Below are 23168 nucleotides of genomic sequence, written 5' to 3' on the forward strand. Positions count from 1 at the left end.
GTGCCCTGGTAGCACTTGAGCATGGAAAGTGTGCCATTGCAGAGAAGCAGGTTGGGAAACACTGCCTCAGGCTGCGCACTTGCTGAAACTCTGAAAACTGTAATCCGCCACAGAATATGCCGTGGCCTGTCGCAAAGCAATCTCTTAAATTGTGTGTGCTAGCTGATTGTTGATACATAACTTTGCTCTGAAAGGAAAGTGCTTGATTTTGTGTCTGTCTGCGTGCCATGGGATATTTATAAAATATACGGTTTGCATACTTACAGTGTGTGTGTGTGTGTGAAAGAGAGAGAATGGGTGCAAGGCAAGGATCTACAAAACACGATTATTTGCATATGCTTTGGAATTAGGCTACCAGACTCCTCCGCCTGGTGTTTAATCAAGCATTTAATCAATTCACCACATTCAGCTGTGTAAACCCTTTTTTCCCTCTCACCAATGTTCAAATCTCACAACCTTTCAGAGCAAACTAACCCGCAACATGTCCCAACATTCATTCACACGTTAAAGCAGCAATACAATGGGTTTTTATTTCACTACCCAACACGGTAATGATTCAAAGTACAACCAGTTAATGAACACCTTTTTATACGTATAAATAAACCCAGAACACCATAAAAACATGAACCGAGTAAAGCAGCAGGAATTCATTTCCACTGTGGCCTTCACGTACATTAAGAACTTCCCCCACTGTGCTACACAGAGAAATTCATGTTACCTTTGAGTCTTATTAACTAACCTGATATGGAGAGTTAGAGTCGAAGCACAATCTCACTGCCAAGCCCAGTTATGGTGACTGACCTCAAGGGACCACACAGACATGAATGTCGAACTTTGCTGTTCGTGGCGTCAAGTGACAGTGAAGATGTCACGCACTGATGGTTGGGAAAAGTTCTGTCAATCTCTATTGATTACCGATTGCTGACTCTTCGCTGCAGAGCACTTGTCAATTGGTTGGTTTCGTCTGGGTGCTGTTCAATGCAGAAATTCATCTGGTGATGGGGGAGCGTTTAAAAAGGGAGCAAACCCAAGATGGCATTTTGCAGTGAGGACAATAAAGCCAAGCAGGAGAGCCTTGGCTGGAGAGCAGAGTGTTCCCTGGACTTGGAGCACATCTTTTCCAAGTAACACTTGTTCCAGCACCTTATGCAATTTTCTAAAGAACACCAAACAGTGAGAACGTGTACTGATTTCAAAGGCAGTAAATGCTACCTGTTCCTCACATCAGACAACTTGTATTGCAGTCTCTTTTCTGCAGTCCAACCGCGGTGATTCGGATGGCATTCAATGAGACAACTCCGCTAAGGATAAGAAGTCCTTGCCAAGGTCAGTGACTAACCAAATAAGGAAGCCACACGGAAAACCACTTTACTGACAAGAATCATCATTATTTCAAGTACTTTCAATGGTGCTGTGAACATTTCAGGTTGACTAAATCTGACATGAGTAATATTCCTTAGTTAATAAATCATCAGCTAGTTCAGAGCAGAGACTTTTGTCATTGTATATTGTCCCCTTAGTGACTGGACTACGAGAGACTTTACTACTCACTCAGGACAGTCTGAGGAAGCCTTCCCTCCTGAATAACAAATAGTCCACAGCTTCGTCACCTGCCCCTCTTCTCTGCCAGTGACTTCATACATCACAGTGTTGTCTGAGCAGAGTCCTTGGAACATGGAGTCTATTTGAGATGACAGTTTAACAGTCTCTGACTGTATTGGCAGCACAACAGGGCGTTGAACAGGCTCATTTCTGTGGAATGGACAGCACAGATACATGTTTAAAACTATATATTATCTAAAACTGATGACTTGAATCATAGGAAAATAATTATACTAATGCCATAATCAAGTTGTATTTTGTTGTGGAAACCTAACAAAAAGAATACAAATCACAGTCTATTCTACTCTCTGTAATAGGGCCTTCCATCTGCATTGCTTCATCACTGCCGGTTCAGTATAGAAGCCTTCCGGTCAATTAACTACTTTGTAGCCTGCATCATGCCAAGTGAACTGTGTGAGCGGAGACGAAGATGAAAGAGCAGAGGGGTTTTGGACTAATTATTTGCGTACTTGGTAAGGATAACTCGCCATGACCACAGGCCTAGCCCAAAGTCTTGGCTGTGTGACAACCGCAATCACATCCAGACAAATCCCAAACAGGTGCCAGATCAAGAGAAACTACAAACACATATTCATTGATCGAGGGAAGGTTAACTGGTCACGTGCTGTTTTTGAGGAGCCAGTATCCTTTCACACATGTTCACTCTTAGTTGCCTCATCAAATAGCTCTTAAAAGTTCCATTCACTACTGAGCAGCTCAATGGCCTTTGTTTGTACCAGAAATTACTTGTGGCATGCACCAAAAATTACATTTGGAAATTCTTATAAATTCTTTCAAAAATCCCCCTCCATAAATCACGACACAGTGGCTCTTGATGAAGTACTTCACAGACCTGGTTGTTAACAGTTTCATTGAGAAAAATACACGAATCCAAGGTCTATCTCTGCACAAAGGAGAGTATTCAAGCACTCATGGATCAAGTGTGTGCACCAGTGACAACACCACAGGAAACATGAGATGAAAGGCAAGATTATCGTACGTAGAAAATGCCACTGTATAGTCTTCATGGTGTTTGTGCCCAAAGTCTGTGTGAAATTAGCATCTAATGTACCAAGGCAGCAGCTAATTAAGCAACAAGACTGGCTTCAGGGCAAGCTGAGGCAGAGCTCAAACATGCAGTGGTGGATTCCACCAAAGGTGGAGACAAGCCTCGGAAAACAAAAGAAAATCAGTTGAGATACTGAAATAGAAATCCTCATCAATGAAGTAACAAGCTATACCCAAACTTTTTACAACGCTGCAATTCTCCTCCACCTGAGCACACTTATCTGGGCCTCTACTGCGCATAAAATTAATGCAGTGGAAGTTACTGCATCGTCTATTAAGGAAATGAAAAAGTAAATGCAATAAGACATAAGAGCACAAAAGGAAAAATGGTTGTTTTATGGGGGCAAATAATCAAAGCAGCTGGTTCTGAAGACACTGTAGAGCCTTTGGAGGCAGCATTGACGCTTGTATTGTAGGAGTTGTTTTAAAAAGTGGAACCACCCATTGGTCGGTAGAAGATGGTCAAATATTGTAAGGCCAAGATGCACTTCAGATGGCAAGTGCACTGCTCTTCTGACTGATGTAGCGCTTTTCTTTGTGTAATCTGGCCCAGTGCGCATCTGTTCAAAAGGAAAACAATTCTGAGCTCATTCCATTTCAAAGTAGTGCATCAAGAGAAAACGGATGCTTTTCATCAAAAGGTCCTCCAAACGGAACAACAAAATACGCTGTATGTTGTTGCATTGTGACCGATGTGTTTTCTGATCTGATGCTTTCATAAGCGAGACATAATTTGTCCGTGCATTCAGAAAACAGCTATACCAATCAATGTTAGAAGAACAATTCATACATTAGTTTTCTGTGTGGAGGTGAAAAAAGGAACTAAGATTTGAACTTCTCTCCAGCTCTTTTTTTAATCTATTTGTTACACAAGTAACTGACAATTTTCACGTGACCAACCGGATGCACGAGTAAAAAAGTCTTCCAAGAGATACTAAGACACGATACGATGAAATAACAAAGTTAAGTTCAGGGAACTTTTTATTGCGTAGTTATAATAAACATGTCCCGTGTCAACGCCCAATGCTTTGTTGACCCATTCATCCACCTCGACTTCCCCCTTTATGTGGGAACATTGTCAATACACTGTGAATAACGAGAAGACGTCTCATGATCGATCAAGAGTTAAACTAAGTGACATTACATTCCTCAGCCACTAAGAACTACATTGATGACTAAATGCAAACTTGGAAAACATACAGAAGGCTACATACCACAGATTGCAATATGGATGAATGAATGAAAGAGATGTGACGTTTCGCAGTGCAGTTGGTCCGATGTTTCTCCTTTCATCCCTGTTCCTCTGAGACCGGGCCATCTCATTCCCCCAAAACCCTTGTTAAGAAGCGTACAGAAACGTGAAAAACAATCATGCATCAGCTTCTTTTCCTTAATGCCCCAACATTTGTGGTAATTGCTGTCATCATTATGTGCTGTTCATATGTGATGGATGGGTAATGGCTGCTTCAGCACAGACAAAAAGAGAACGATGGAACATATTTTTGTTTGGAGATTGCAATTATTTCTGACCACGAAATGATTATTAATACAACATTCTGCAATGCACTCCACTAGTGTCTATTCTTTCACAGCGATGGTCTCTGCTTCATTTGTTGAATCTACATTTGATTTGTTCCCCAGCTATTTGCTTTTACTATTTCCATACAATGAATAAATTAATTGAATGAAAATCTTAATTTAAAAAAAGCAAATATGCAGACAGAACTGTTAATGGGCCATTGATGAAACATTAATACAGATTGTAATTATCCGCATCTATACAATTTCACAATATTTCTTTTGCAAAATGATAAAACAATATATATGTAGTCGTGTATTTTCTCATGCTGTTAGGTGGACTGGCTTTTGGCAGTGGGTTCTAGGACAGTATAACCACTTTATAACCTTGGTGCAAAATCACCTTGCTTTTTGCAAAAGTGGCTATTGAGATGAAGTCACTGCCTTCGCTACTCTCTTCATAATTACACCCACTCTTTTTTCTTTCATCACTTTATGTCCTTGACAACCTCTGTTTTTAATCTACTGTAGGATGTAACCTTCTTTACTTGGCTGTGAATGCGTGCTCTGGTCACGTGTTGTAATCCTGTCCCCATCCACCACTTCTAATTCCTTTTTTTACTCAATCCTTACACTGCAATACCTTCCACTATAATAATAATAATAATAATAATAATATTATACTTCACTGATGGTGTTTTACTATATATATATATATATATATATATATATATATATATATATATATATATATATAGTATACACAAGGTAAACATATCAGTCTATAAAGTGCCCGGTCTAGTTTGAAATGGATGCGTCACCTCAGATGTTAAAGTGAATACATGTTCTCAGCAGCACAGACTTGGGAGAATTAGCATTTAATCAGTGAAAGATTCAACTTTTAGGCATTTAACAAAAGTAATTGTAATGATTGCAATTAGTATAGTATATGTAACGAATGAACTAAGTAGTATTGCATTAATAGAAATATGTTCTCATTAACATATTGATGTTAGGAGATTTGTGCAGGCGTTGAATCTATAGTTCTCTTTTTTTTCTGTCACGTAATATCCTTGATTTGTTATTATAGAAACCACTAATTACATTCCTCTTTTTGCTCATAAGTGGACTTACTGGTAAGAATATTACTGACCAATTGTCAGTGGTTAGCTCAGACTGAATTACGATAGAAAAATGGATGCGAGTTAATCGATGATGAAAAGGTATTTAAAGCTGCCATTCCTCCCATCTGTGAAGAAATATAATTTGAAGATGACCGGGTTTGACAGGTACTACTTGAATCATTTGCTCTTATGTCTTGTGGGCCGCACTACCGAAACTATCATCAGAATCTAAACGCAACATTTCTTGATTTTCTGTTGTCTTCGCAAAATGGATTTTATTTCGTATGAAGAGTTTTGTGTATGGAGAACAGAGGCTGCTGTGCAATGATTCTACCAGAGTGACAATTGAAAGAGACAAAGATATTACCTCTGAAATTGCTAATTGAAATAGGAACAAGTCCTTGTTTCAATGTCAAGTCAAATTGGATCAACATCAGCTTATTTATAAAAAAAATCCAATCCAACTGAGTAGAAGCAGACGGCCTAAAGAAAAAACGGCTCGCCAAAATAGTTGAAGGCCAAATGCAAGCACAGTTGTTGTTCAATTGTAAAAGACACACAATAAGCTGTGCGAGGGAGGAAACATGTCAAGTCCTCCCCAATGACAAAATAAATATCAGTACTGTGAATTGAAATAATTGCATTTATTATGTAATAAATTGTGATTTCTGGTTCATTTTCAATGATGTTTTATATAGAATAGCTAGCTACTGTTCATACTGAATCTATAATGAGGAGACTTTTTTTTTTTTTAAAGAGAGAAGCGATGTGTCTTGGAGTGTGATATGCATATATATTTTTCTTCTATTTAACATATATTTTGACGGCATGCGTTCGAGTCGAATGGCAGGTAAAGCAGTAGGTTGACTCCATCCTTCTTTCACAACCTTTAACGCTGCCTGATGGAGTGGGATTTGCCTGTACTTTGGTTGCATTACTGCAACAAGGGATTTGACCAAGACTTTGTTTACAGCAGCTTTTGCCATAAATCTCTGGTTTCTATTTCAAGCTGTGAGATTTAAAATAGTGCGAGAACGTGGATTTAACCTGAGCAGGTGGTGCTTGAATCTCAAGTGGGCGTATCATCATCATTAGAGTTATTTTAAGGCAGCCAGTGTGGTCCCATCAGGAGAGTGGCTGAATGGGATGGTAGAGAAGAGAGAGACATATCGCCTGGCTCTGTTTCCGTAGGGCGACGGATGTCTATTTCACATCGCACTTAGATTCCAGGAAGAAGACAAAAAGAAGTCATCTCCCAATCTCATTGAATCCATCAAGTCAGAAGTAGATTATTTACTAATTGAAAATGGCACGTATTTCTACATTTCCTCTGAGCTGTGATGTGATTGTATAAATCTAAAGCACTGACCTTCATTCCTTCCCTCAAACCAAACGACAGAGAGAGGAGTGCCAGTCCAACGCTATAATCTGTGAGTGACTCATGCTCAGCATACAGCACTGCCCTCAATCTTTTTAAATGAAGAAATAACAACACAGGGTTACTTTTAATTACATAACATGTGTTTTTGTTGTTGGCATCAGATGTCCAACATCTGATATCAAGGACATTCCACTGAATTTCATTGAAGTCAAAGTGCACTGAATGTTTCTCATTTTAGCTCTGCTACTGTGCAAAATTGAGGCTGGGGCATACATATTCATTGGGTTTGCATGAGAAAAAGGGGGGGGGGGGGTTCGATAAAATGGCAAAGAAAACTGATAATATACTCTATTGAATCTCAAATCTGACTGCATCCTGGCGTTTTCTATCCCCGAGTGTTACCACGCTATGATGGAGGTCTCACTATCCTGCAGAGTGCAGCCTGATGTTTAGTCAGCTGTGACGAGGACTAATGTGAGCGTTCTCTTACATTCAACTCCCCTTGGAAGAGGCAGCCACATGAGGAAACCGAGCAGCTGAGTGGGTGCGTAAATCAAACCGCCGAAATGACAGGAAAGCGATTTCAATTCAACTTTGACGTTGCTTTTTGCCAAACAGGTGCATAACCAACGTTTAATACATATGCTGAAAACATTATGCGGGCTTGACAAGATAACTTAAACACATAGTGAAACGAAGGGACAAAGAGCGAGATCAAAATGAGTGTTGCTCAAGCTACAATACAACACCGTTTTCCTTCCAAGCATGAACAAAGAGGTCGCTACTGAGTTCAAAAAGAATCCTCAACCATCCACCAGCACTTTGCACCTGAACATCTCAGAAGTAGGGCGGCAATCGATCATGTGATTAGGTAGACATTGCTTGCTTTCATACACTGCAAGTGTGTATTTCATTAACAGAGATTTGTGAATTTGATCCATTCATTTTTGCACAAAACAAATCAAAGCCAACATGCATCCGTTGGAATTGGCTTTATCTGTACCGATCAAGAGTGGTTTTGTGTTTGTTTTTTGATCATCCATACAACCTTGAGTTAATCAGAAGATAGTTTTCGTTCATGATGAAAGCTGGGAAAGAGAGATTCCCAGTCTGCCAATCTACTTATTACACACTTAAAGTGCATAGCTCTCCAGGCCGTTTTCCGCCTACTCCCTTTCCCCATTACCGTCGCTTCCCCATGCTGCTCTCTAAGTTTGATTAAGCACAATCCAGTGGGCGTGTTTCAGCACAAACTTGATCCATGGCCGAGGGCTGACTTTGCTCTGCTGCGTCAGAGCCAAAGATTTTGCACCAGCGTTCCTTTTCCCCTATTCCCACCTTATATTCATCACTGTCATTACAGTCTGGGTAGAATCTCAACCTAGTGAGGGGTCTAATAACACAGGGGAGCCTGTTGGGCATGACCACCCTCTGTCTAAGGACGATCAGCATGAGGATACGAGATCACATGATTCACAACAACTTTCATCCACATATTGTAAAAAAAAGAAAGAAGAAAAGATAGAAAATCCCTCGTATTTTACAGCTTTCTCCAGAAAGATACTCCCCAAAATCTGCTATTTGCCAACTGTAATCTCAAAATCTTGTTTCTTTGACACCATGCTATTGCACCAGATGTTTTCAGTAACTGATGTACAACATTATAGATCGTGGAATATAGGAAGCAGTATTTAAAACCATCAAGTTAAATCACTGTCTGGGTAACAACGTAAATAAAGCTTTATAATAAAGATGGTATGCTTGGATCAATGAGCAATAAACTTAAAATCAAGATTCAATTTTAAAAAATGAACTCCAATTAAAACTATTTTTAATTAAAATGAAAACATATTGTGCACCTATTTAACAAGACATGCAAAAACAATCTTTGTATTTTTATATCAAAGACGATCATCTTTTCTTTCCAGTAAAAGATTGAGCAAGTTTGAGCATCAAGGTGAGTGAGTGAGCGAGTGAGTGAGTGAGCGAGTGAGTGAGTGAGTGTGTGTGTGTGTGTGGAGCCACAGTCCTGTCCAGATTAACTTCACACCAGTCAAATATTCCATCGTACTGTGGGATACGTCACAGTACAGCATTTAAAGAAGCTCCAACTTCCGTTTCACTGGGACTTTAATAATCTTGAGTTCTCAGTTGAGCACGTAATTAGTGCCATTAGCGCTGCATGTGTTTCGCTGTTTCTCATACATTTCACTGGCTGATTCTAAATATAAATGGCATGAACATCCAGCGGCAGAGCTAAAGGCAAGTGGTGGCAATGGCAACTAAGCGTGGGCCCTTTTGTGTCGGGGGACTCGTATACAGCTGTGTAGCAAAATGTGTTTTCAGGGAGCGGTCAGGGAGACTTGGACCACTTGTGAAAAATGGAGCTGACCTCCAATGACCCTCTGACCATGGAAAAGGGAACACAAAATAAATAAATTGGCTAGTTTATAGCATGTGATATTTTTGGTGTTCTTCGAAATGCACTTGCTATAAAATGATGTAAATTAATTATAATGAATCAAATTGTATGAATAAAAAATGATCAAATTGTCTGTTGGTAGCAAAGTATATGTAGGGCACTGCGTTTTACAGAGAACTGGACATCTGTCAGATAAACCATTTGAGGATTATTAAGACGTGATAAATCAACACAGATGGAACTGCTGAGATGCTGAAGCTACCCTCTCAAGAAGCCACTTCTCTTAGATTCTCAACAAATACATCTTTGGACTATAGAGGGTGACATACCACACATATTGATATGACCATTCAGCATACAATCAGCCAGCCTAATGTTGCTCTTGATACATTCAACAAAAGTTAATTCAAGCACTTTTCTCTGGAAAAATACCTGCCGTCATCTACTCATAGGCCTCAGACTTGCATGCCTTTGTTCTGCAAAGCAACACGATGAGCGATAATGCCAACGCTTCAGCAGTTTAGTGCTAATTTTACACATTTGGGTTCTAATTTGTGCGCTCTGGCACAAGGTTAAAAGTGATGCAGCAGATGGTCTCTATATCTGCTGCTCCACAGTGGTACATGCTCAGTAAAATGTGATGTAATTTTGTTTGACAAAGCAACAAATCGTGAGACTTTGTACTTGTGTGGCTAAACATAAAGAGCAGCACAAGAGGTTGGTCCCTTGTCGGCAGTTGCACTGAAGCAAAGACACGGCCGCCAGGTCTGACATACAGTTGCTCCACATTTCAAATTCCAAAGATATCCAAGCTGAGGGAAAATAATCTTTACGAGAAATATAATGGAGAGTTAATTAATAAATGTACACCTTTCCGTTTGAAAAAACCCCAAGACGAACTTGCATACATATATAATATATCAACAATTGCTGAGAGAAGAGTAGCTGTCATTTATTTTCCTTGCAGAAAAACAAACGGCACCTGTTTCTATAGTGTCCTGATATTATACTTCAAATACAGGGAAAAGAAAAGGTATTTGTAAGTTGAGACACATTCAATCACCTTATTATTTACAGGAACAACCTGATACACATCAACTGGCTTCATTTTTGATCTTGTCAACATCGAATACGAAGTCCCGATTCAGCGACATGCCGCTGAACAGCAGAAAAAAAAGCAGTTTGTAGTTTCTCCATCGCGACCGCTAAGAATGTGTCAGAACTCTACATGCTGCTGTCATCCGCATACAAATACAATTCTGTGTCAATGCACATAATGATCAAATGATAATGCCTGTGATTGGTAAAGACAACGAAAGGCTCGGAGCTAGGAAGTTCAAACAGTGCAGTGAATTCCCTCTCTACCCCTGAAGTCCCTCTTACGCAAATGAAGGCTGCCTCGCTGATGTCTTTGGCTTGCGTGGGAGTTTAAAGCAACTCCGATTCCCTCAGCAGCCGGTGGTTTCCAGAGATAGGAGGAAGAGTAGAGGAGCTTTGCTAAGTAAGGTCTCCCAAGAAGGGCAAAAGTATAACATCCTGGTTTGTGATCTACGGTTACCATGTTTCATTTTCAAACAGTGTCATATGTTCCCTAACAAGACAAATGATTTCTCTTTTCATGGATACATCACTTTGATAATTGAACCCCTTTGTCAAATTAGCCACCAGAATAAGCAGGGCCTTCTTGACAAGCTTTATCAGCAGCTTTGCTATACTCTCTCCCTGCACTTTTTTCCACATGCTAATGTGGATAATGCGATTTTGCTTATCGTGTTTGAAACATGGCTGCTGTGTAATAACAATTGCTCTGCCACTGTGTCCTCAACATTAGCCTCCTTATTAAAGACTTTGAGAAGTGCCTTGCATACGATACATGACACTTATCTCTGCATTCATGGTTCATCACAGGGGGGCTTAAGCTTCCAGGAGTAGTACTGCTGTGCGCAGATGATTTTGTCGTGAACAGACATTGTGATTCTTTGCCGTTTGCTTTATTTTTTTTGCTGGCGATGAGTGTGTTTTTAAAGAGCAAGTGGGATTTTTCAACACTGTCACTGTGGCCTCAGTTTGAAAAGATGAAGCTGTCCTTGTGTTGTTCTGTGTTAGCATGCAGTATATTTACAATGCATCAAGGATATGTTGAAAAGAAACATGGAGGGGGGGGTCAGCATAACTTGTATGAGCAGTAAAATACAGCAAACCTGAGATACGACTGCAGATACAAATTATACAAGGATATAACACGGAATGATTACAGTAGAAATGTGTCAGAGACCTGATTTTCTGTTTTTATAGCTGACCAATCCTTATATTATATCAATATATGTTATCCAGCTTTCGTATCAAAAGTAAGGAATCTACTCTTTTGGTTTGACTCCTCAGGTTCTTATATTTAGAGCTATTCAAAGCCTTCTCCTCTGCAGTGAATGCAGCATCGCAGATGTTTCATGAAAAATCCAGATTCGGCATGAAAAAAAGAGAAGGGAGAGGGGGGAAGCTCGAATCTGCACATTGATGGGGACTCTGTGGGGGGGTTGTGTTGCCTATACATTTTATGACAACAGATTATTTACTCCGTATGAGCCACAGAGATACTTTGCTTCCTCGGCACAGCAGCCCCACATTTTCCAAAAGTAAAAGTATCATGAAGCTATCTATCTCACAGACGCAGGCCTTAGTTTCAGAGTCGGTCGATGATGACAAGTCTCTGTGTTCATCCTGTATCTGTCACATATGATAACATTTATCAGCTAACTTTGATCCACCGCAGAACTTGTCTTGCAAGTTCAGAGAATTGAATCCCCTCAGCATGTGACATGAATTATACAATAACAGAAACCGCCTTTGCAGATGGATCATAGTCCTGCATTAGACATGATCGTTTTACTTCATGATGGGGCTTAATATTGAGAGGGTGCTTCATCTTCTTGGGTGATTGCACTTAACTTTTCGCCGCTTGCTCCTCCATTCTGAATTTTTTTTACACAAAGCGCAGATGATCGATTTTATTCTGGCCCAATAAAAGTGTCAGCGTTAATTTCACTCTGAGAGAAGTGTGGCATTATGCCTTTTACCTGCATCACCGATGCTGCACAACGTTCTCAGGACAGTGAAATAAAACACGGTCAGGGAGCAGCTCCTCACTGTCGGTGGCTTGTTCGGCTGCTATGCCTGGAGGAATTAACCTGTAGTACGAGAGTTTATAAATGTGGTTTCATGGTGTGATTGTGTTTGTCTTCTGAACACTATCTCTTGAGGCATCAACGCAAGCATGAAGTTCCATGCTGTTTACACTTACAAACAATAGTGCTTAACCTTAACACAGTTATCTTTGCAGAGCACAGCACTCATCTTACTTAACTGCCATGCTTCTCTTTCTTTTGTGGCCATTAGTCAGTATCTGGAACTATATTGAAGCCTTAACAAACGACGACCGAGTAACAAACGAAAAACATGGTGCTGGAGGAACAGAGGATTTCCCGGACTGCGGCAGGCAGCTCCTAAATACCCCTGGGAGACTGGCCAGGTGCTCCCAATTGTACTGATAGGCTCCGCCTACAAGGGACCTGCAAGACAACACAGACGAGCAAAAGGGAACGCCCACAGCAGGCCCTGCTTAAAGCCAGAGGCCGTCACAGTGGAAAATGTTGAATTGATTTTACCATGCTGCTTAATATTTGCCTCTGATACAGATTTCCGCACGTATCAATGCAGTTTGTTTGAGAAGTTTGGTTTGTCCTTACATACATTTTTTGTCAAGGCCAAACTACGCAAACTGCACACTTATCTATCAGTAGCGGCAACCTCTGATCATACCAACAAATATGTACGTCTTTCATCATTTCATCCTGTTCGACATTTGTGTAGAATTGTAAGAAATTCTCTCAAGGCGTTCCTGAGATATCGCCTTCACCAGAATGGGTCGGACTTGAGGTCGCAGTGACGTTGACCTTTGACCACCAGAACTCATCAGGTCATCATTGAGTCCAGGTGGATGTCTGTTGCCATATTTGAAGGAACTCCCTGCAGGCATTCCTGAGATATCGCCTTCACGAGAATGGACCTGAGATGGACGGATGGTCAATGCAAAACGGAATGCCTCCGACCAAGGCTGTCGCTGAAGCGGAGGCATACAAATTTGGAGCACTGCCGCAGAACACAAATGTAGCTATTTCAGCTGCATCTGCAAAGGAAAGTACATTTTCCCTCATTCCCCCCCCCCCGTACCACTTTCCATGCAAGAGGCTGTTGTGGTCGCAGTGCGAGAGGACAGATTTGTCATGATGGTTACAGATCTGTTGCATTATTTGCATTGAGGGATACGCACGCCCTGTGATCGACCCCTTGGCTACCAAGGCAGCAAGTCATCTTGACTGCATCTTGACCCCAAACCTGAAGATGCCAGCTATTAATACATTATGGTAATGGCATTCCAATAACTGGTTCACTGCAAACACCACACTTGACTCATCCAGAATGTTAAAGAGATGATTTGGTTTCACGCATTTACCTGAAAAGCAGATAGTTGCCATGTATGCTAATGCTCTGAATGTTATTCTCTCATATGTGGCTTATCACTGTCTCAGACATTTCTAGGTTTCACGCTATTGCGATGAATGCCTTTGAAGAAACTAAAAGCCAGAAATTTCTTTCAAGACCAACACCCACACCTCAATGTGAAAAGCAAACGCATGCATGGTTGAGAGGTGTAAAACGGTTCCAGTGCTGCCGTTTGAATATGTGTAGTAAAAGTGTCTGACTTTTGTTAATGATAGCATAACAAGTTTATTCAGTCTCTCTGTGGGAAAGCATAATGGGATTTTAACACAGAAAAGGTTAGAACCAAAGTTAAAGGATTACCTCACCCTTTGAGATATCTGCAACTGAGACTCCGACCAATAAATATCTAAAAACCTTTTTGTTATGTGTATGAATCAAAATCCCTCTCGTTTCTCTTCCCGTAAAACAAGTCAAATACTGTTTGTTTGTTCATCTTGGCATATACATAAATTGCCTTTGACTGCTGTGCAGTAATAAAGCAGAGGCAAAGCATCTCGAACAGATGTGCAGCACTGGGTTTGTTGTTGACAAGTCATAGCTGCCATGCAGCGTTGGGCGCTAAGGGGAATGAAAAGAAACGTGGACATAACTTTGGTTGTTGTTGAAAATAGATTTGATTAAATTATCTTTTTTTTTTACATCATGCCATGTTAACCGGGTCCACTCCTGTGCTATTAACATGCTGTACTGTTTTGAAAATATGGAGTCCTTAGCTTTCAGAATCTGTAAACCAACTGTACGTGTGTCATATGACGAAGTGTTTTAACATTAAAGTCGCACAAATTTGTAATTTGTAAATGTACGAGCAAGTTGTGTTCAAAAAGGCCCGGGACTGTTTTGTACAATAACATACTTGGTATCGCTGGAAAATAAAAATGTCCTCATGCACCTGAACGCACCTCGCATTGAAACACACAGAGAGCAACAATGTGTCGTAATCCCCTGAGCCAGAGGTATTTAATGAGACCTGTTTGAGCCCTATGGGCCTTTGCATTCTCCATTTATCTGTCTTATAACATGGAGCTCTTCGGTCATATGTATTGATCAATACGTATTGTGTCTATTACTATTTCCATGGCTTTGGGGTAATTATGTTATTTGTAACCTGGCTACATGGATATGAATTGTTGTTTCAAGTAAAACCTTGTTAACAGTCATCATTTAAACCCTAAACATGGTCAAAACATGGAGGATCTCTATAACTTGTATCTTAGATGTTGTAATTTAGCGTATTTTAATCAAATGTACAGTCTCAGTTGTAGTAGTTGAAGGCATTTAGAAGAAGAAGAAGAAGAAGAAGAAACCATTTTTATTGTCATACATATACACATACACGAACTTTGACTCCTGCATTTGACCCATCCCAGTAGGGAGCAGTGGGCTGCCATTGATCGGCGCCCATGTATCTTGGGTGTATCGAAGTTTCACCTTTGGAATTTCGATTATATACTCCATATAAGTCATTTCTGAGGGAAAGGGTGAGGGGATAACAGAATTTAATTAATTTAGAGAAGGAAAGACTCCGCTATCCCTGCATGAATGCAGTCGGGTTGTTAATGCAGACAAACAGTATCTCCAGCTCAGACGAGCCTGGTGGGGGTCTGAGACCAAACAGGTCACGTCTCGTTTGTAAACCATCTCAAATCATGTAGTCCCTCTCATACATATATCCCACCCACAGACTACGTGTCACTCGGGAAATGCGTCACATTGCGGAAGCCAAAGGTGCTCTTGTCTTAAAGCAGTTACAGTAAAAGTCTTTAATGGACGTCCTGAAGGGACTGAATGACACCACAAAGACCTTTTTGAGTTCATTTAGATTATTCAGTAAAAAGCTATTTCATTTTTTAGCACAGTGGTCGACATGCACAAAGCTGGCTGACGCCTTCAACAAAAGCTTTCACTTCTGGGTCGCCGACCTGTTTCTCGTTTTAATACGGCTCTTTCATCACACTAAATGGGATTTTTAAGTTACAAAAGATCCCGACTGAAAGGTGAGCAGAACAAAAACTGTACTTTAATTGAAGGTGATCATTGAAGTAGACAATTGGTATAGTCACACACACATGGTGTCTACAGGCACTGCTGTAAAGTCCTATAAGCCATTAGATGCAGGCCACCTTTGTATGGTATTGAGGCCTTAATTCCGGGTCCACGTACTCTAAACTAGTGTGGAAGGTCAACCAGAGACGCAAAGCGGTTTTGTGTTCCTGTGTTGCATGTCACTGGGTCCAGGTGAGCTGCACTCTTTTATTCTTGATTAAGAAGAAGCCGTTGCATCAAATACATCAGTAGAATACATAATAATAGTGTTTTCAGACAAATGAGATCCTATCAGCTGCAGATAGGGTGATATTAAAGTGTGCTGTCTCAACAGCACTGTATATTGAGCGTAGGTTGGTCTCGGAGAAAATAATAGTCTCATGAGTTGTGACCAATAAATCAATACATACATCAAACGACTGCATTGCACTTTTGCAGTGATCTTCAGAATAATGCTCTCCTGCCAAAAGTACATACTGTAAGACAGTCCTTGCAAAAAAAGTATATGCAGTATATGCAGTATTTCATTCGAAAAAAAATCCATATATAGTATAAAACTATTTACAACAGTCACATTGCCTGACCAAACAAATAATAGCAGCGCAAAACAATGAAGACTGCTGCTGATCTGAGTATAATCATTTTATATAACTGCTGAAAGCTGCACTGCTCATGCAAAGCCTGGTGATTGTTTGATATAGTGGCATAACCACAGCCCATTTTCCAGCCAATATCTCTTCTCAATTCCTGTGAGTCAAGACCAGCCGTCACAGTATAGCAGACAGTCACACGGTGCACCTAACCATCAGATCTAACAGAGATCTAGTGTCTGCTGAATCTGTTGACACTGCTGTGATCAATCCAACCCTACAGTGCTGTGTGGTATGAGGACAGATACCTCTATAGATGGGATGAATCAGCAGAGGAACAGAAGGGTTTCATAAACTTGAAAGAATACAATTTGATTCGATTGCCACAGCCAATTAGCTGTAGCTGTTATATCATGTATATGCCTATTAAGTAGGGGTGTCACGGATCACAAACCTCACGGTTCAGGAGTCACGGTTCGGATCATTTTTCGGATCAACAAAGAAAAGGGGAGGAGCCAAATATAACTTTGCTTTCCATTTATTGATTAAAGAACTTCAAGAACACTTAAAAAAGAACTTTGGGCGATAGTCTTAGATGAAAACAAAAATATTGAAGATGTCCAATTTGAAACAAAATGAAATAAATAAATAAAAATAATACATTCAAGAATTCTGTTAAGTTTAAGTGCAACATGAGGTATGTTGATTCCCTCGTCCTTTGATCAATACTGAAAGAAAGAAACAGCCAGTGAGCTTCCACTGTTTACACTGAACTGAACTGCTCAGCAACACCTTGGGTCTGTGTTTACTTCCTGTCCGGTTATGTCATTCAAATACACAATAATGTTTACCATTACTGTGACATTATTTTCAAAAAGATGAGAATACCTCCATTGTCTGGGGAGAGGGTCGACCTTTCTGTGGTGACTGGAATATTATTGGGCCTGTCTAGCTTCACTCTGACACTTCTGTCAGCACCTGCCCCAGGTGTGTGTCTGTGTGACTGTCACAGAGGGGGCGTGTCTACAGCGCCTGCCCCAGGTGTGTGACTGTGTGACTGTCACAGAGGGGGCGTGTCTACAGCGCCTGCCCCAGGTGTGTGTCTGTGTGACTCTCTCAGAGGGGGCGTGTCTACAGCACCGGACTATGAATCACTCCGCCGTGGTGAAAGCAGTCTCTCTACAGTCTTTTCCTTCTCATAGAGGTCTGGAACAGATTCACACTGAAGTGGGTGCATGAGTGGACTTCGTAGCGTGGCTCAAGCACTTTAACCAGATTTAGAAATCCTTTGTTTTGTACACCGGAGTGTCCCCCGTCGCTGACATGCCCGATGTTTTGCCGTTGTCGTGTGTCTCTTTAAATAACGCCTACATACCGTAACGGTTTCGTCCACCACCCTCATCCGTCATTATACGTTACAGGGAAGACAAAATGTTCCCAAACTTGCGACTTAAATGACGCCGCGGCTTCTGACGCTCCTCCGCTCGCCATGACGTCACCGTTAAATGCTTCTAAGCTGCTCCGTTCACGTGAACACACTACTGCTTTATATCTGTTCACTGACACTCTGCATTGATATTCAGGGACTTGCTACTTGAAAAGGAACAGCAGTAGTAGAACTTTACACACTATGATGATTACACTGTAAAAAAAAATAGAAATACTCGATCGAACCGTGAGGGGTGATCCGAACGGATCACGGATCGATCCGTGATCCGTGACACCACTACTATTAAGACTCCTTTTTCTGCGTCCTAACTGCAATGACTCAAACTGTGTGTTGGACGGAGCTGTTTAAGTCGGTTTACCATAAAGCTCAGAATACCTTTGACCTTTGACACAGTGAACACGAGTACACAGACATCGTTTATTTAGCGTCTTATCCCTGTAATATTCCCACCAGATTCCATTGGTAGCAAATGGTAAGAGCCTGTCCCATTCGCTGATCTACACAAAGTCAGAGCGCCTTGTACCATGTAGCTGCAGACCCAAACCTAAAGCAGTTCCCATCCGCCATTTGCATTTAGCTTAGGACATGCAAAGGACTGCAAAAAAATCAAAAAACGTTGTCTTTCATTCACTGCAACACTAATTGGAAAAACATAAACAAACAAGATAGATAAATAAGAGCATCTGAGGGAAGACGCATAATTGATTGCAGTGGACAGCAAATTGTCACTTGCTGTGAGAATAAACAAGGACGGATTTTATTCATGAGGGTTTCAAGAAAAACATTGTCTTCAGTAAGAATTATGCAGGACATATCTAGTATTACTGTGTAAGACACTTCATCCACAGATTGCTCTAAAAAGGGGGGAAATGAGAGAGAGCATTAGAGATACTTTGATTTCTATTAGGTGAGACTGATCTGAGAAAATTGTCTCAGCCAGAGACGGAGCCAGAGAAAAAGTGTCAAAAAGCTGAAATTTGATGTAGTTTCTATTCAATTCTGAACACTCTTATCTGTACATCTTAATATCTCAGAGGAATCTCTGATGCCCTGGGAAGCAAGTCTAAATGGCATTGTCAAACAGACAGTAATGCAGTACCACCTTGTGCCAACTTATTCACATGGATCTTTTTTTTTCTTTTTTGGAGGATGGTGGAGGTAAAGTCTGTCGGGACTAAAGAAAACAAAACATCAAGCTACCCGACACAAACACCTCAACGTATGAAATGCATCCCTCCAGTCCACAAAATCACAAACGGGACTGCAGCGAAAAGCCCATCCCCTCTAACTGAAACCGGAAGAATAACACTATTTCATCCCAATTAAAGTCTACGGTGTGGGGTTTATTAATTTCTCCCCAACTAGAAGTCATAAATCAAACTTAACGGTGAACTGTAAACTATCTCTTGAACAGCAGCAAGATATCTCACAGCAGCAATTGTGATTAGCCTCACACACACACACACACACACACCTGCCTCACATTTTGGTATGCGTTTCGTGTCAAGATATCAGGTCATCGCCATCTTCATTTAATAGTTTGGAGGCAGTTCAGTTGTCTTTTATTGGGGATGCATGTGTCAGACTATTTCTGAGAGCTGAGAGCTGTATTCTTTCTTATTTTCAATTATAATTCCCTAAAGTCTTGTCGTCACTGCGGTGAGCAAAGACCACAGGAAGTCGCTGCTCCCTGCCTGTAAATCGTCTATAAATAACCCTGTGTAACTTTTTACACCTTTTTTTTGTCAGATAAAATGAAAGAAGATATAAGACGTTGATCAGTGAGCTTTAGAGAGGGGCAGATAGGCAGATCTTGTTTCCTCCAGACAGAGCCCGGCTAGTTTCCCCTGCTTCCAGTCTTTATGCTAAGCTATACTGCTGACTGCAGCCTTATATTTTAGAATGAGAATGGCATCGATCTGCTCATTTAACTCTTGGCAAGAAAGCGAGTCAGTGTAAAATGTCGGAACAATTTCTGAATCCAACAGGAATGTTTTAACTGATCGAGACGTTAGATGTTCCTGAAGTTCAGAGAACGAAGCAACCCTCGTGGATTCAGGACCCGATGCTGTTCTACTCGCTGCGATTGGATTGGATTTCTATATGAATGTTTGACCTCCAGAGTAAGCACTCCCGTGAGATCAATCCAGATAATGGTGTGTCTGTACTGATGTTGCAGAAGTCAACCAGATGTAGCAGGTGCACTGGAGGCTGAAGACACAGCTACAAGTTGTGAATATGCACAATGGAAATGTGCCGATGCTCTAAAGAAGATAACGGTGCAGGTCCTCACCGCCCATTTAGGTCTTGCAGAACAGCAACATACACTAAAATCTTTATTTTTGTAGGTTTATATTTTACATTGCATCTCTGGGGAAATACTAGACTCCATACATCTGCAAGAATAAATTATGTGAAAATAGAAACACCTACAACCTGCTCTCAAAAACAGTGACTCTGTGACATGCTTCACAGCCAAACATGAATCCTGAACTATTTCATTTTACCAGCTCAGGCTATAGCTGCGTGTGAGTTGTGCCAAAGTCTCTGAAGGAAGGACACATCTGGCCGACAACGATGGCACAAGTTGTGCTACAACCGAGTATCAAGGAGGTTCATTCCCAAATGAGATAAATAAGAGGAAAATAATAATACATGGCATTTCAAGATAGAGATGAGAGTGGAATCACTGACCACAGGCCCTCTCTTTGGGGAACGGAATCGATCTTAAAACACTGGTTTACACATTGAAATAGAGAGACCTCGATCTTGTTAAAACACACACATGGAAATTGTATAAACTGGTATAAAAGGAAAGTGATATCCAGAAGACAGCAGACATTTAATATGAAGAATTCTGCTTTAGAGGACAAAAAAGTGGCAATACAAGTCAAATCCTATACGTTGAATCTCAGAATAAATCTATTCTGTTCAACAGTATTGACAACCAAAGCGAGAAAACAGCCTCTGACCAAAAGTCACTACAACTCAAATCCTGCCAATCGATTGGTTCAATTCTACCTTTCACTGTTTGTTTACACAGCGATCGATGTTAACGTGTGTGTGTGTGTGTGTGTGTGTGTGTGTGTGTGTGTGTGTGCATGGAAGAGCATACAGTCGCTTAACTGTGCAATGTCATCAAACCAAAAGAAATCCAGGTCGTTGTTAACATTTCAAAAGAGCATGATTGATGTCGTCCTACATGCCTTACATGAGGCCCGTGTGTAGTTCAGCATCATCTGAGGAGGACAGACCAGGAGGCATTTGATCACTGAACATCATTTTAAGCCCGACCGGCGTAATGATTTCCTATACGGGTCAGCGAAGGTCAAAAACACTTCAGAACAACAAAATCCCCAGCTAATAAGCGCAGGTGAACAGGTTAGTTCATAAGGCACGCGGCTCTGATGTTGTGGCCAGAAGTGAACTCTCTTCTGAAGTCCTTCAAACACCCACAAGTACACCGACGGTGAGCCTTTCCATATTCCTCCGTAAGGGAATCAAGTGCTTGCAGTGCAGTCTCAATGCATGATCTAATTGATGACATGCAGAAAACAAAGTGCCTCTGCAAAATGCCATATGTGAGGACGAGCAATATCGTAAGAGCAAGGGGGGGGGGGGATTACTGCCACCAGGTCTTTATCTGTTGCAAACAGATAATAGCCTACTGGCTTCTCTTAAATTGCAGTATAACATCCCCAGTCCCATCACCACTGCCTCCCGACATAAAAGGTGTAGCCTACATTATCTAGATGTATCAGTCTGTCTTCGACAGGATTGGCTTTTCTATTTCAAATCCAAATCTCTCATGTGGGATGATTAATGCTGGTTTTATTTTTCATCCTCTAACATCTTAACGCGTCAACGGAGAACGGAGGGAAAACACGCGACACTGATGCCACCGCTGTGTGGAGCAGCGCGCACAGGCCACACTGAAAGCAGAAATCTGCACTTCAATGGTTTTTTTTTTTCAAGGCAACAACTTTAAAATCTGTTGAGCCCATGCAGGCGCTGTATGGTGTGCAAAATCCACGGTGACCAGGACGCTGAGGAGCGCGCTTCGGCGTAGTTTAGTACCTCAGAAGTAGGTGCTGTCATGCACGCTCGTGATAGCCAATGCAGATGAATTAACACTTAATACATGACTAGGCCTCCTGCTAACCCTCTTCTTGCATTTCCTTTTGAACGCACCAACAACCACGCGTTGTGCAGCCCTGAACTGAATCCGACTGTTTATTCATGAATTTCTCTCCTCCACGACTTGGTTGGCACGGAAAGTTGGCACGATGCGTGGCACAGATCGCCTTTCATCCGGCCGTCCTGTTAATGGGCACGGAGTATTTCACTGTCACATACGAATCACTCAACCCACTGACAGTTCGGCTGTTGTTGGACCCCCGCACGCATTCGATCGCAGGCGCTGCGCGAGCGGTTCCGACTGTGTGAAGATGATATGGCAGCATGGTCAGACTTACCGACGGCAAAATCCAGTAGGTCTGCGCACAAGAGCAAGCACAACGAGAAGACGGTCATCTTTCCCTTATTTTGCAATAAATCCCAAACTCCATTTGCGTTTACATGCTCTCCGGGTTTCGGCCGTGTAATCCAAACCATTCCAGAGGTATGCGATTGAAAGGTGCCCCCAAACTATTCATGATGCAGCGCAAGTCTTAAGTGGAGAAACCGGAGAAGTTGACGGTGGATACAGCATTCAGAGCGCCGAAGATCGAGCAGCCACAACAACAAAAAGAAGACTCTCTGGCTGCGGCTACAGAACAAGCGGAGTGTTCTTTCTTCCCTCCCTGTTTAAACAATAGGGAGCTGAGCAGAGCCGTGGAGCAGAGATAGGCTCTGGGGAAAAACGGAGAGGTTGGATGAAAATCTCTCTCTCTCTCCCTCTCCCTCTGCCTCTGTCTCTCTCTCTCCCTCTCTCTCTCCCTCTGTCTCTCTCTCTCTCTCTCTCTCTCTCTCTCTCTCTCTCTCTCTCTCTCTCTCTCTCTCTCTCTCTCTCTCTCTCTCTCTCTCTCTCTCTCTCTCTCTCTCTCTCTCTCTCTCTCTCTCTCCCGCCCTTCAGACAGACTCCCAGTCAACACACACTTTTATTTCACACAATTTTTCTTAATCCTTCCCTGGATTCAGACCACTCTAATTCTTTCCATTAAGCCGATTTATTTCTGTTTGATTCATTTTTTTTTCCTTGTAAAAAAACGTGTTTCCGTATGCTCTGGTATATGGAAATATGCAGGCTATATACCTTATATTAGCCCACAACTATCAGAATGAAAGACATGAATAAAGCATGTTCATCAAACAATCATTTCATAGTCAAAAAAATATTGAATGACTTTTTTTCCTCCTTCTTTAACTCATGTTGTGCAGCAAAGGAAAGAGATGGAAACTCCATTCTGCA

The 23168-nt window shown here is 41.3% G+C and overlaps 1 protein-coding gene across 1 annotated transcript in view; it reads right to left on the minus strand.

Moving 5' to 3' along the window:
* Positions 1–22372, minus strand: part of igsf21a (immunoglobin superfamily, member 21a) — a gene marked incomplete at its 5' end in the record, with an annotated part of 183815 nt that extends 161443 nt beyond the window's left edge. Inside the window, one exon of the mRNA XM_079266188.1 lies at positions 22234–22372. Within this exon, the coding sequence (XP_079122314.1) occupies positions 22234–22372 (139 nt within the window). The remainder of the gene's footprint in view (positions 1–22233) is intronic.
* Between the last annotated feature and the right edge of the window lie 796 nt (positions 22373–23168).

The sequence above is a fragment of the Melanostigma gelatinosum genome (assembly GCF_949748355.1).
Source record: "Melanostigma gelatinosum genome assembly, chromosome: 3".
NCBI classification, from domain to species: domain Eukaryota; kingdom Metazoa; phylum Chordata; class Actinopteri; order Perciformes; family Zoarcidae; genus Melanostigma; species Melanostigma gelatinosum.